Source organism: Magallana gigas, chromosome 5, assembly GCF_963853765.1.
Source record: "Magallana gigas chromosome 5, xbMagGiga1.1, whole genome shotgun sequence".
NCBI classification, from domain to species: Eukaryota; Metazoa; Mollusca; class Bivalvia; order Ostreida; family Ostreidae; genus Magallana; species Magallana gigas.
The window spans coordinates 20,921,465-20,936,159 of NC_088857.1; the positions used below are offsets into that span (position 1 = coordinate 20,921,465).

The 14,695-nt window shown below is 32.5% G+C and overlaps 1 protein-coding gene across 2 annotated transcripts in view; it reads left to right on the plus strand.

Moving 5' to 3' along the window:
* The window catches only part of LOC136275707 (uncharacterized), a 29,292-nt gene extending 17,418 nt beyond the window's left edge, over positions 1 to 11,874 (plus strand). The window contains exons 7-8 of one of the 2 annotated variants that reach the window (XM_066085501.1): positions 976 to 1,356; positions 7,153 to 11,874. In XM_066085501.1, the coding sequence (XP_065941573.1) occupies positions 976 to 1,356; positions 7,153 to 10,079 (3,308 nt within the window). In that variant the 3' untranslated portion in view covers positions 10,080 to 11,874. The remainder of the gene's footprint in view (positions 1 to 975; positions 1,357 to 7,152) is intronic. The other variant, XM_066085502.1, reaches the window with a different exon arrangement.
* Positions 11,875 to 14,695: the final 2,821 nt, after the last annotated feature.

Below are 14,695 nucleotides of genomic sequence, written 5' to 3' on the forward strand. Positions count from 1 at the left end.
GACACACGTGTTCGATTTACATGCGAAGTAATGCAAGACTTCTGTGCAAAATAATACGAATACCTCGGAGATCCTTTCAAAAAATGAATATATTTTGTATTTCATTGATTGTTGTTTTCTATTTTCTTTATTACACACACACACACACACACATATATATATATATATATATATATATATATATATATATATATATATATATATATATATATATATATATATATATATATATATACACACACATTTTATTTGCTTTAATTAAGACAGTGTAGGGGCAGTTTAAATCTTAGCTCCCTGAAATTTAAATGTGTGATTCTTTCATGTTGATGAGCATCAAGTTCAAGTTCTCCTTTTCATTTGTAATTAAGCGTTTAACTGGAACTGATAAATTTTATGTTTGTCGAGTTTGCATACTAAAGAATGATGAGGGAATATTGGGTCTGTGTTACCCATATGGTCAGTGGGACATGTTCCTTACAATTATGAATTTAATGTTAACCTGTAATTAAAAATCAGGCTGTGAATATTTACTTACATGAAGGTTTGGATCTATATGTACTAATAATGATGAAGGAACATTGGGTTTGTTACCCATATGGTCAGTGGGACATGTTCCTTTCAATTATGAATTAAATGTTAATATGTAATTAAAGTCATGTTGGGACTTTTTAGTTACAGGAATGTTTGGATCTACATGTACTAATAATGATGAAGGAACATTGGGTCTGTGTTACCCATATGGTCAGTGGGACATGTTCCTATAACGAATTATGAATTTAATGTTAACATGTACCTGTATTTCAAAGTCTGTGCTTGTATTCGCTTAACTGATCAGGTCAAAATACCAAGTACATGGTTGAAATCATCTGTTAATGCAAAAGTTGATTATGAAAAAATTCTTATGGGTTAGGCTAATCATATATGTATATATATGAAAGATAGAATTCATACTTATTATTCTTATCATATATTTAGCCATAATACCACCCAAAAAGAGAGCCAGGAGAGATGATGTGGCAACGGGAGAAGTACCACCACCAACACCACCAACTGAAGTTCAAATGGGAAAAAAAGGGCCAAAAAGAACCCGAAAACAGTCGAGGACTGACACTGTCAATGTGCTCCCAAATATTGATTATGAACTTCTGGCAAAAGAAATTGTAAACCAACAAAAAGATGCTGGTGAGAAACAAAACATCGGTGAAAGTGTTGGGCAACCTCCAATGATGAATTCTGTTGAGGATACTGCACCAGTAGTTGGGGAAGCAATACCGGCCGCTGCCACAATTCCTGCCTCTGCGGCTGCCACAATTCCTGCCTCTGCACAGGGAACATTACTGGATAATGTGTTCACAGGTGAGCCCGCAGGCGATTTATCTCAGAGTACGGGTAGTAGTTTTGCATGCTCTAGTAGCCCTCAAATTAACTTATCAGATTGTGTGCCTCTTGGGGCATCAGTATCCTCAAAACTTAAACTTAAAATTTGGAACAATGAATTTGTTGACTTAAAACATTTATTGCCGACCTCAGGAGATGAACCCCTTTCAATTGTAGTACAAGTTGGCAAAATTGAGCTACAACAAGCGGCTTCAAATAAAACATCTATTACAATCCATCAATGGACTGATGCTTTTCTGATATTCAGTACAATTTACTTACAGAAATTTTCCCATGAGGCATGCAATCTGTTAAAATACATGTTTACAATTAGGGAGATTCACAAGCCTCATGGGGACCAACCCTGGAGAATGTATGATGAGTCATTTAGAAAAATAAGAGAGACATCCCTCCTGCCGTGGTAGAGAGTAAAACAGAGTTGCGACTAAAGGTAGCCACTATGGGTTTAACGTCTCCCAACAAATTCCAAGCTTATAATGGTAAACGGCAGCCCTTTCGGGCTAAACAGTGCTACAATTATAACAATGGGCAAAAATGTAACTCCCTACCTTGTCGATTCGTCCATACTTGCCAAGAATGTAGTGGACCCCACCCCCGATTTCAGTGTACAAACATGTCATCCAAATCTATCACATCAAACAGGAATAACACTAATTCTTCCAACTCCAGTAAACCCGTTAAGACTTCACAATGAACTATTAGGTTATGAGGCAGATGCATTGAAATTGTTAGTGAATGGCTTTACATTTGGGTTTAGATTAGGCTGTGTTAAGTCCTCTTCCATTTATCCTCCTAATAATCATAAGTCTACATATGAGCACCCAGAAGTTATTGAAGATTACATTCATGTGGGTTTAAGTAAGCAGAGGAAAGCTGGCCCATTCCCAAGACCCCCTTTACCTCTTTTTAAAACTTCTTCTCTAGGGGTTGTACCAAAATCCGAGCCAAACAAGTTTCATATCATTCATGATTTATATTTTCCTGCTCAGGACTTAGTTAATTCGAATATACCTAGGGAATACTCTCAGGTTCAGTATGATTCAATTGACACGGTACTCTTTAATCGGAGTCTTAAATTTTGCTTGTTTGGTAGTAGCATGTTATACATATGTTATACTGATAAGCTGTAAAGCTTAAAGAAATAAAGAATTGAAATTGAAATAGTTCCTGGTAGGGCATTTTTACGTCGTCTGATTGACTTGACTATAAGGTGTGAAAAACCTTATTATCGATTAAAATTTAATAATTAGGTAAGAGCTGATTTAGCAATGTGGCTAGATTTTCTTCAAATTTTCAATGGAATATCAGTTCATTTTCTTAGAGGAATGGGAATCTTTAGATGTCACGCGACTATTTACAGATACTTCTGGTTTGTTAGGATTTGCTGCTGTGTTTGGTTCAAAATGGTTTGCTGATGAGTGGACACAAACTCTTCTACCTGTCGTAATTACGAGAAAAGATCTCGTTATTACGAGTTAATTATCTTGTAATTACGAGAAAAGATCTTGCCATAACGAGAATAGATCTTGTATTTACGAGAAAAATATCGTTAATTTAAACGAGTTAATTATCTTATAATTACGAGAAAATATTTTTTTTATAATAAATAACACAGTAGGTATTATTTGATTGTTTTATTTTTAAAAAACCCATACATAATCAGTGCTTATTCATCAGATTTTGATCTCCAACGCAAGTTGATTGGATCACTCTTTCAGTCTATTTTTTTACTTTCCATAAACGATAATTCAATTTTTTAAAAATTGCAACGATAATTGTTTATAATTTTTGATCGAATATGACATTTTATCTTATATTAATAAGTCGAAAGAACTTTATATATATGTATTTTTCAATGTTTATTACAGTCCCACTCTAAAGTAAATATTCGGTAGTTCAAGTCATAAAAAAGCACAATTATATTAGATAAAATAATTATATAGTTTCGATCATGGATATACGGGATTTACCGCGAATTATGTTGTATATACACGTATTCATACACAATCCACATGTATATTGAAAATAATTGTGTTTTTATTTAAACATTTTGGAGTCTGAAATCCTTCAGATTAATAAATTGGTCAATTAATCTATGAATCAAACTGCTACACTTCTTCCTCTGAAATTTCTTTCACTAATTTAATAAATTTCTTAACATATGTTCATCCATTTAACAGAAAGAGAGTGTAAAATGTAGAACAATGAAATGCATCATTTTGTATAGATCCTTTTTCGTAATTACGAGATCGTTTCTCATAATAACGAGATTAACTCGAGATCGTAAAATTATGTGCTTTTATTAGAAAAATAAACAAAAAATGCTTCCCAGATTAGAACCCCCATACTTCACATTTGTATTAACGAGTCAGAGTTGTATATGTTGTTTTTTTTTCTCTCTCTCTCTCGCTTACGCATGCATTGTTAATTATTAAGAAATACCACAAATTGTATTATTATAATCTCTGTGTACCATTGTGCAATGTTGTTGAGATTGAAATAAATGAATGAAAGGAATAAAAACGAATAGAGAAAAGATCTCGTTATTACGATATAATTATCCCTTTATTAGCTGAAAGGTTCTCGTAATTAATAGAAAAGATCTCGTTATCACGAGTTAATAATCTCTTTATTACGAGAAAAAATGTCGTAATAACAAGGACATATCTTGTTATTACGAGAAAAGATCTCGTTATTACAAGTAAATATCTCGTTATTTCGAGAAAAGATCTATATAGATTGTGGGTTTTATTGTATTGTTCTACTCTTTCTCTTTTCATGTAAAATGGATGCACAGATGAAATTCATTTAATTAGTTAAAGCATTTTAGAGGACGAATCAAAGATTGATTTAAGTAATAATTGAAATAAATAATAAATTAATTAATTGAAGGATAATTTGTTTTCCGATTCCAAAATGCTAATATACGTAAATTATTATTTTCAATATAGTTTGTGTCTTGATATATAAAACACAATTCCAGGCAAAACCCGTATATCCATGATTGATACTATAAATTCATCTGTAACTAAGAGAACTGTGTTCTTATGAATTGAACCACAACAATGTGGTATTTAATTACTTCAGAGTGGGAATGTAATATACATGTATGTTGAAAAGTAAAATTACATGAAGTTCTTTCCACTATTCATTTAAGATAAAATTAATAAAGAATGATCTTTGTTATTTAGGAATTAATCAAAAGTGAATTAACGTCAATGGACTGAAAAGTGTGAGCCAATTGACTAAAAGGAAAAAGACACAAACCATTTTATATAAGTTTTACCCTTAATGACGAGATCTTTTCTCGTAATAACGAGAGAATTGATTTGTTATAACGAGATCTTTTCTCGTTATTACGAGACCATATCTGGAAATAACGAGATCTTTTCTTTTTGATACGAGATCTTTTCTTGGAAAAAAGAGATAATTAACCCGTAATAACGAAATAATTAATTAGTAATGTAATTAGTTGTAATTAGATCTTTTCTCGGTATTACGAGATTTTTTCTCGTAATAACGAGATAACTAACTCGCAATAACGAGATCTTTTCTCGTAATAATGATGTATTTATTTGTAATAACGAGATCTTATCTCGTAATTACGAGATAAAAATATTTTTTAAATTGGCCCTATTCGTCTTTCGTAAGTTACTCTATGACCGTGTCCTTTTATTTTAATCCAGTTTTTTCCATCTGATTACAATTGATTGACAAGAGCAATTAGACTTAATATTTTCAAACCAAGACTTTTTTTTAAAAACAAGTATTGTTTGTTTTTGTATAATTATTCGCCAACATTGAATGACAACAGTTAGTCACTTTGTTATTAGTTTAAAAATCAGAGGCAGAGTTAAAAATAACGATTTCTGAAGAAATCAACGTGACTCCTCCACGTTTTCCGACATTAGCATCGAGCAATCATGTTTCTTCAGCCGACGATACGAGGAAAATTTGTTCTTTCGACCATAGGCTTAATTGGGACCTTCATACAGAGCGTTTTTGTATAACCATACAAGAAATATTTTTATTTTCTTCAAATGTGTTTATTTTTAAAGTGTCAATTCTGTTGGTGTAAAAAGGTGAAAGTCTATAATTTATTATTGGTTTGTATGGAAATGTTTTGATACTCTAATTTAACCAGAAAATCGGACCAAACAACTTTATTTTTAAAAGAAATGTGTTTAAAGCTGCTTGGTCCGATTTTATATCAAATTTTATGCACGCTTTTAAACGATGGTTATGCTCAGTATATGTATAATTATTAATAGACATTGCAGTAGTTTTCCAAGTCAATTAAGCCAAATTTCAATGGAAAAAAAATACGCACAAAATTTGCTATCAAAACAAACGACATTAAAAAGGTACGGCGTTATATCGCCTCATGTTAAATTTCACCCCTGACGACCAGACGGGTATGGTTGTAATACGAATTTGACATCGCTTTAAATAAAGGTCGAAATGGTCTGACAATTGATCAGACATATTACAAATAAACATGTGTACGTTTTGTTCGCCAATATTTCTAAAAACTGCTTTCTTTACAATCGATGCATAGCATGCGGGTTGCATAACCCCAATCATTCGGGGGACAAAACCATGTGGTTTCCTTTTCTAAACATTCCCGTGATGCATTTTGGTTTGTTTTTTCGTTTGCCCAAAGAGAAATTATTTTTATTTACTTTGAATATTTCTAACTTTGAAAGGATATTGATTCTGCTGGTGTAAATAGGAGAAAGTCCATAACTTTCTAAGATAAATGATTTGTATAAACAAAATTTTGATACTGTAAAATACAAAAAAAATCGGACCAAGCAGCTTTAAAAATAAATTATTTCGTTGCAAAAACATGCCAATTTGTTAAATTACACTTACTTGAACTATTTTTATGAATAAGAAAATTTAGACATCAAATCAAAAAATATATTATTATAACTGTGCTATGAAATATTTAGCAAATCAATTTTTGTACAGGATGACAATTATGTATGTTGTCTCCAATCAGAGATTCTAGACATCCTTTCAACAAAAAATGTGTCAATCATAATTTTATTAATCAATTACATAGTTATTTAAATCTCTACCATTAAAATTACGAGCATGAGAATTGCAGTTCCTATTGCTGTAAGATTGAGCTCATTTAGTGACAATATACAATTAGCTTGAACAAATGGCAATACGCTATGTGCGCTTTTCAAGTAATAAAATAAGACTAAACATCGAAAGAACTGAAAACTTATATAAGGAATAAGGAATCATTCTTTGAGTATTATGAGGTGATAATTTCGGCCGGGGCGTGATCAAATCCAATAAAGCCCACGACCGAAATTATCACCTCATAATATTCAAAGAATGATTCCTTATACCTTATATTAATATAATTCTTAACCACTGTACGATTAAATATTTAAATATAAATAACCAAACCCCACTGGCGCCCCAATTATACGTCATTTAAAGTTGTGGCTTTTATAGTACAAATTCGATATGTAGTGTTATCACAGACAAAGACACTGGAAAATGTAAATATAGACTCAGCTACAACATACATATGAGGAAATGAATAAAAATAACCCAAACTACATGTAAAAATAGACCCGTAATATGTACCTTTTTAAAATTAAAACAATAGAATAAAAAAAATATATATTTAAAAACATGTTTGTAAACAGCTACTACTAATACGTGTATTTATTGTGCACATTCTTCTTATCTCCTAATGTATCACTTATTTTTTTTATGTTTTTTTATTAGAACCACTACCTGACAGAACCAGTTTTGATCCATGGGAGAACGACGACCGTTATTTTGTTTCAACCAGGGCGAGTAAGGAAGTTGAAACAATCACAAAAAAACAAAATCTTGTTATCGTTACTGGTCCCTCAGGATCCGGAAAGTCGGCCATCATTCAACATATAGCACTCCAATACAGAAAACAGGACTGGACTGTGAAAACAGTCAAGAAAGTAGAGGAAATTGTGAATGCTTTTTCGGAGAAAGTAATGTTAGAAAGTAAACTCTTATTTGTTTTCAATGATCCAATTGGCAAAGAATCTTTCGATGAAATGTTGTTTAAATTATGGCAGATAGATGAGGAAAAATTGACATATTATTTAAAAAGTGCTACTTGTAAACTTCTAATTTCCTGTAGGAAATATGTTCTTTTTAATATAAGGGTTAAAGGACTTCTAAATGATAAATCTTGTATCTGTGACATCAACAGTAACAAAAATAGATTAAATGAAGACGAAAAACGAAATATATTGAACAAACACACATCTGCGATGGATTTATCCCAAGAACAGTGTGACGAAATAATTAAAAACGAAGATTACTTTCCGTTATTATGCAAATTATTTTCAAGCAAAGCCGAATACAAAAATGAAGGAGTAAGATTTTTCAGAGAACCAATCGTGGTTTTAAAAGAGGAAATAAACGCATTTAAGAAAAAGGACAAAATAACGTATTGTGGTCTTTTTCTTCTCGTACTTTTCAACAATGATCTCCGCGTTGAGAATTTAGTAAAAAATGATACATCGAAAAACAAATTTAAAAAAGCTTTGGATCATTGTGGATTACCAGAAAGCACGGCGCCTTTTGATATTGGTGACAATCTGGATTCACATACAGGGTTTTTCACCAAAAAAATCGGCAACAGCTATCAGTTTTATCATGACTTAGTGATGGAAGTAACCACTCAAGTTTTAGGATCAGATTTCCCCACCTTTATAATACAATACGCCGACATCGGATTTCTCCGAAGGAGAGTAAAATTGGGAACGCATGAAAATCAAAACGATTCATTTACTATTTATCTTGATGACACACATGTCAGGGAGCTTGCAGAAAGATTTTTTGCTGACATTTTTGGGGAGCGATTTTTAGAAGTAGTCCTAAATCCATGTTTAATAAATAAAACAATTGTCGAAGTTTTAAAACATAAGCTAGAAGATCAAGAAGAATTACAAATCCTGGTAGAAAAAAGGAAAGTTAAAATTGATAAACAGGAACTTAATCAGACATCAAAAACATTACATTTTTCAGAACTTGCATTCGTCCATTTAGAAAACGAAGTATCGGTCCTCTTTGCATTGATACTATTCCATCATACAGATTTATCACTATATTGTCTAGAAAAGCTGCAGAAACAACAAGCAAATTCAATAGACAGTTCTTTATTTTCGGCAGTATGTTGCAATGGTTCTGAAGATCTGTTTAATTTTTTTTTAAATAGAAAAGAACTTTTGAATGAGAAATGGGGAGGTCTTTTTCCTATTCACATTTTAACCGTGTTTCATCACTCTAAAATGCTGGAAAAATTGATTAATGAGACAGATGTTGATGTTGATTTAAAGACTGAAACTGAAAATCAGCGGAATCCACTGGTAATGCCAACTAGAATGGATAACGTTAAAGTTTTCGAAGACACCAGAGGAAAATCAGGTCAAAAACAAAGTGATAAAAAAGAACTTTTGTTAAGTAACAAAACACACATTGTTTCATGTTTGATAGATAAGGTCAGCTCTCTCTACATTGCTTGTTTTGGCGGACATTATAGTATAGTTCAAGTATTGCTATCGAAAGGAGCAGATATTGATTTGTGCAAGAAAAACGGAGAGAGTCCTCTCTATATAGCTTGCAAAAACGGACATGATGCCACTGTTACTCTTTTACTTGAAAAGGGGGCAGATGTAAATCTATGTATGGAGGATGGGACCAGTCCTCTTACTGCCGCTTGTTTTGATGGACATGATAGCACTGTTAAAATTTTAGTCCTGAAAGGGGCTGATGTTAACTTGTGTGATAATGAAGGCTTCAGTCCTCTCCATGTAGCTTGTCAAAACGAACACAATAGTACTGTACAGCTTTTACTGAGTGAAAAAGCAAACATCAATTTGTGCAAAAATAACGGACCCAGTCCTATATATGTAGCGTGTCAAAACGGACATTTTGAAACTGTAAAAATTTTACTGGAATATGATGCAGACATAAACTTATGTATAAAAGACGGCACTAGTCCTCTCATAGTAGCATGTTCGTACGGAGATGATGCCATTGTGGAACTGTTATTAACGAAAGGAGCAAACATCAATTCAAGTGATTCTGATGAATATAGCCCTCTCTGCGCAGCTTGTGAAAACGGACACGATAGCACAATACAGATTTTACTGAGTAAAGGAGCAGACGTTAATTTGTGTAGGAATAACGGAACCAGCCCTATCTTTAGAGCGTGTGGAAACTGCCACGAAAGCACTGTACAACTTTTAGTGAAGCAAGGAGCAGACATTAATAAGCGTAATAACACAGGAGGCAGTCCCCTCTATTATGCTTGCCAAAAAGGAAAGGACAGCACAATTAAGCTTTTACTGGAGCTTGGAGCAGATATTAATTCATGGATCGATGCGAGAATAAGTCCTTTATATATTGCTTTTAGAAATAGACATTACAGTACTGTAAATCTTTTACTAAACAATAACGCAGACACTAGTCTCGCCTGTGGATGGGAATTCAATCTTGACTTGGTAGACTGCTTTGATAAAAATGACAGAACCGTAGAATTTTTACTGCGGCAAGACAATATCAAAAATAATATGTATGACCCGGATTCGTATTTTTCTCTTTTTGTTAGTTGTCAGGTGGAAAGAGAGACAAGATGGATAAATGCAGATGTATTTAGGTAAATTAGTTCATGTTTTCTGATACAATTTATATGTTTAGAAGGACCTACGAAACAAGATATTTCAGCAGATTCACGTTGAAATCAGTTAATATGTAAAAATTAGATAAAAAGAACAGAATCATTACTTTTTGTTTGTTAGCTCACTGAAAAAGTAAAACTTTTTTGAATAAAATCACCTTCAATTAAAAGAGAGTTCGTTTTCTGAATGACATGTCTTTTCTCATGTAGACTTTGAAACTTCTATAAAATAAATCCGTAGTCTATACCAGGGTAAACTATACCAAGTGCTGTATTTTATAGATAGTTTGGCTTAAAGATATCAAAGAAAACCTTTAACCAAAGTATTTATTGTTTGATTTCATTGTTTTCAGTACATTTGACATATTTGTCTTCATTGAATATGTTTTATTAGTAAACATGTTTTATTAGATAGGAAATTACTATAGTAATTTAAAAAAAAAACAAGAAAAAGATATTAACTGCTCTCGTTTGTATTTGTTGACTATAGTCTTATGAGAATGTCTGCAAAAGACCATGCAAATATAGAAAGCTATGGTTGCAAGTCTCACGAATGAACAAGATTTTATCATACATGTAGCTTTATCTATCAGAGATGTATTTAGAGTTAGGTACAATAAAGTTGTTTTTTTTGCACTGTTTGTTTCTATTTCAAGTATCTGTCGACATTGCATTATGGTTAATATTCCATATAAAAATGCAGAAAAAGTTAGAGAAATATGTCAAATCAAATATAAATTTTAATTATAAAATATATACTAGTAAGCAACATTTAAAACACATACATAGGAAGATCTAACAATTAATTGTTGCAATTTTTGTGTCAAAATTCTATAGACACAATGATGACCCAGGAACGCAAATGTTAACTGGGTGCCAAGAAATGATAATTATGATGTTATTATTAACTAAAAAGAATCAACAAAACTAATAGACTAATTTGTTTATGAAACGATTAAAGGCGTTTACACCTTTTTCATTGTTAAAAAACCCACCGGTAATTAATGAGAATATAAGAAAAATCAACTTTCCATCTTGGGTAGCAAGGTACAGTTTTTTGCTTTACTTGAAGGCTTATGGATGTTGCTAAAATTCATGAAATGATTTTTTAATGATTATAATTATAAAGTTGTCTTTTGTTGAAATTGCTCTGCAATATCTAGACCCCTTGTGTTAGTACATGGGAATCGGAAGTGAAATGCAAAACTTTCGATATGACTGTTGTGTTGACTTTTATTTAAACTGGAATTGCAAGCTACAGACGGAAGGTAAAATAACATCAAATGTACGTGGATGGGGCATAGTAAGCTATACAACGGTGGCGGTAAGTTTCTGACATGTAAAGGTGCGACATCACATGGTGCAAATTGTCAACCCTTCGCAGGTAATTACATGTAGCTTTGGGATGTAAAAGGGTAAAAGTCTAACAAATAATGAAAAATGGGCAAAATATGTAAGGATCGAAATCCCAGAAAAACCACTACTGTTGAAAATTTTACGCGGTATGACTAATAATTTATAAGTTACTACTTCTTTAAAGATACTTTATCCGAAACTGCCCAGAAAGGGTCTCAGTTCAGTTCAGTTCTTAATTAACTTTAAGCTGTACAGCTTATCAGTACAATATAAACAAATATATGCATGCACAGGTAGGTTAACAGGAGAATGTTGCATACGTGTACATATAATATCAACATCTAATTTGCTTTAAGTAAATCTTACCATATTTTCAAGCTAAAGTGAAAAAAATGCCCATAATACTTAGCTCTTCTCAGGCACGTAGCATCGGGGGGGGGGGGGGGGGGGGGGGGGGGGGGGCTGCCCCACCCCCCCCCCTTTTCTCGCAGCAAGTAATTTGTTTAAATTTACATATAAAAAATTGAATTATCATGGAGTTGGCCCCCCCACTTTTTTGGGAGCATGTAAAAAATTGATATGAAAGTAAGGAAATTAGGATTGACATTGAATTTATATACTACCGCCAGTACCACACCCTCCCCCACTGATTAGGATTTTGAAGATTTTGGGAAAGTCCTAATTTCCTTCTTTTTATTTTGGGCTTGTCAAGATTTTTTGGATGAGTCTGCCCCCCCCCCCCCCCACTTTCAAAAACGATGCTACGTGCCTGCTTCTACATTTTCAGCATTGAAACGCTGCAATAGTTTAGACAGTTTTTACAGTAATAAAGCTTAATTTTTTGCGACATCCTTCATATTTATGAAATACTAAAATAAAATGAAATTTATCTTCCATAGAAAATGAAGACAGAAAAGATTTTCTATTTTGTCAGTCAATGTTATTTTTTCTATTGCTAATTGATGCGAAGACGATCTGAGATACACTTTTGATATTTGATTGGTATGAGTTTCCGTAAATTAAATTGTAAATTAATGGTTGCGATTGGGTATTTGAAATAAGAACGTTTATTAGAACCATCTTGATGAAAAAAGTATCCTGTCTAGCTTGATCAAAAATACGTTGTTTGACAATAATGAGAACTGCACCTGTCAATTTTGTTTTTTTCCACAATTCAAACTTACCCAGATGGCAGAAAAATTTTAACAAGGAACAATCTGGGAAGTGATTTGATTTTTTGTGTTGTAAGGGCCCTGGTGGACTATGATTATCCAATTATATCCCAGTATTTATATTTTATATTTATACTTTACAATACTTTGTTCAAAATATAATGTATGTATATTCACTGTTTTAAAAAAAATATTATACAAACTATTTATGTATTCGTCGACAAAAATTAGATTTATATTTTCCTGTTATTACTCCTGTATTGTTTATGTATTATTGTTATCTTTATAATAACTGAATTTAAAAAAATGGAACAATCAGTTTTTTTGAATTATGTTTTTCAACACAGTCATAAAGTGTATAGTAACAAAGATGAATGATACAATTATAATGATTAAGTTTTTTTTCTTCTCAAATTTAACTATGTTAAACATTCTTTGGTACAGCAGAGAAAAGCGTCCTAATGCAGAATATACTGCTAGCTTACATATTTACAAGATGAAGTTTCTCAATATAAAGTGCTTTGGGTGAACCCCATATCTCAGAGGCATAGTTAATGATACTGCCAACAAAACAATCGAACAATGACAGTAATGCGTTATGATTAAAAACATGTTTGTGATTTGCCTTTCTTTCTTGCTCAGCAAATTGTTCCGCAGCTCAACTTGGAATTAAAAATAATGACTAAATAGGCAAACTGATCTACAATTTCAAGTGGTTTACCATAAATATATCAATTTTTAACATTCGTTTACTTTTCTTTCATTATAACATGTCCCTGTTATACAGTATCTGTTAACTGATTCAAAAGAAATTGATGACTTCCACTTTTTTTTTTTAAAAAACCACCATGTTAACAGCGTACATGTAATGATTTAGTGAAGAAATTTCAAAAGGTACAGATCCAGAATTTAAAAAAAATCGGATTTAAATCATTAAGATTAAAATTTAAAGACCTGGGGCCCGTTTCACAAAGCCTACTTAGGAATAAGTTATATCTTAGGAAAGAACTTTTTCCTAAGTTCATTACTTATCCGTTTCACAAATCTCGTCTTATCTTAGGCAATTCTTAAGTAATGTCTTAACTTTAAGACAGGTAAATCACTGTCTTAGGAACAAACTAAATATGGCGGCTGCCTATGCCATAATAAATCATAGGAATCTTTTACGTAAAGAAAGAGTATTTAGGGACAGAAACAACCCATTGGATTACATGGACGATATTGAAATAATATCAAAGTTTAGACTCCCTCGCCATTTGATTCTGGGCTTATGCCGGGAGATAGAAAACGACATAACAAGGCCAACAAGAAGGTCACATTCACTGCCACCATCCCTCCAGGTCATGGCTGCTTTACGTTTTTTCGCTACCGGGAATTTCCAGACAGTTACTGCAGATCTCCATGGTATAAGTAAAGCTAGCATATCAAGGATTGTAAGGGATGTGTCTATATCTTTAGTTAAAAGAAGTCCGAGCTATATTAAATTACCCAATAACGAGACTGCAATTACAAATTCCATGTTTGATTTCTCAAGAATATGTGGTTTTCCAAATGTTATAGGCGCAATAGACGGGACACATGTTGGAATTAAGTCCCCGTCTTTTGAGGAAAATGTATTTGTTAACAGGAAAAACTATCATTCAATTAACACTATGGCTGTCTGTGATGCTAAATTAAAGTTTATTAATTTGATAGCTAAATGGCCGGGATCATCCCATGATTCATTTGTATGGAACAATTCTATACTTTGCCAACTTTTTGAAAACAAGAAAATACCAATAGGATGGCTTTTAGGTGATAGTGGATATCCCCTTAGGCCATATTTGCTTACACCTGTCTTAAACCCAACAACCCACAAAGAAAATTCCTATAATATGGCACATGCGAAAACAAGGTGCGTCATTGAAAGATGCTTTGGAGTGTGGAAAATGCGGTTTCGTTGTGTGGACACATCAGGAGGTGCACTACAGTTCTCGCCTGAAAGAGCCTGCAATATCATAGTGGCAACTGCAGTTTTGCACAATATCTATATTGATAATAAAGTCCCAGATCCAGAAGGAAGAATTGTTAT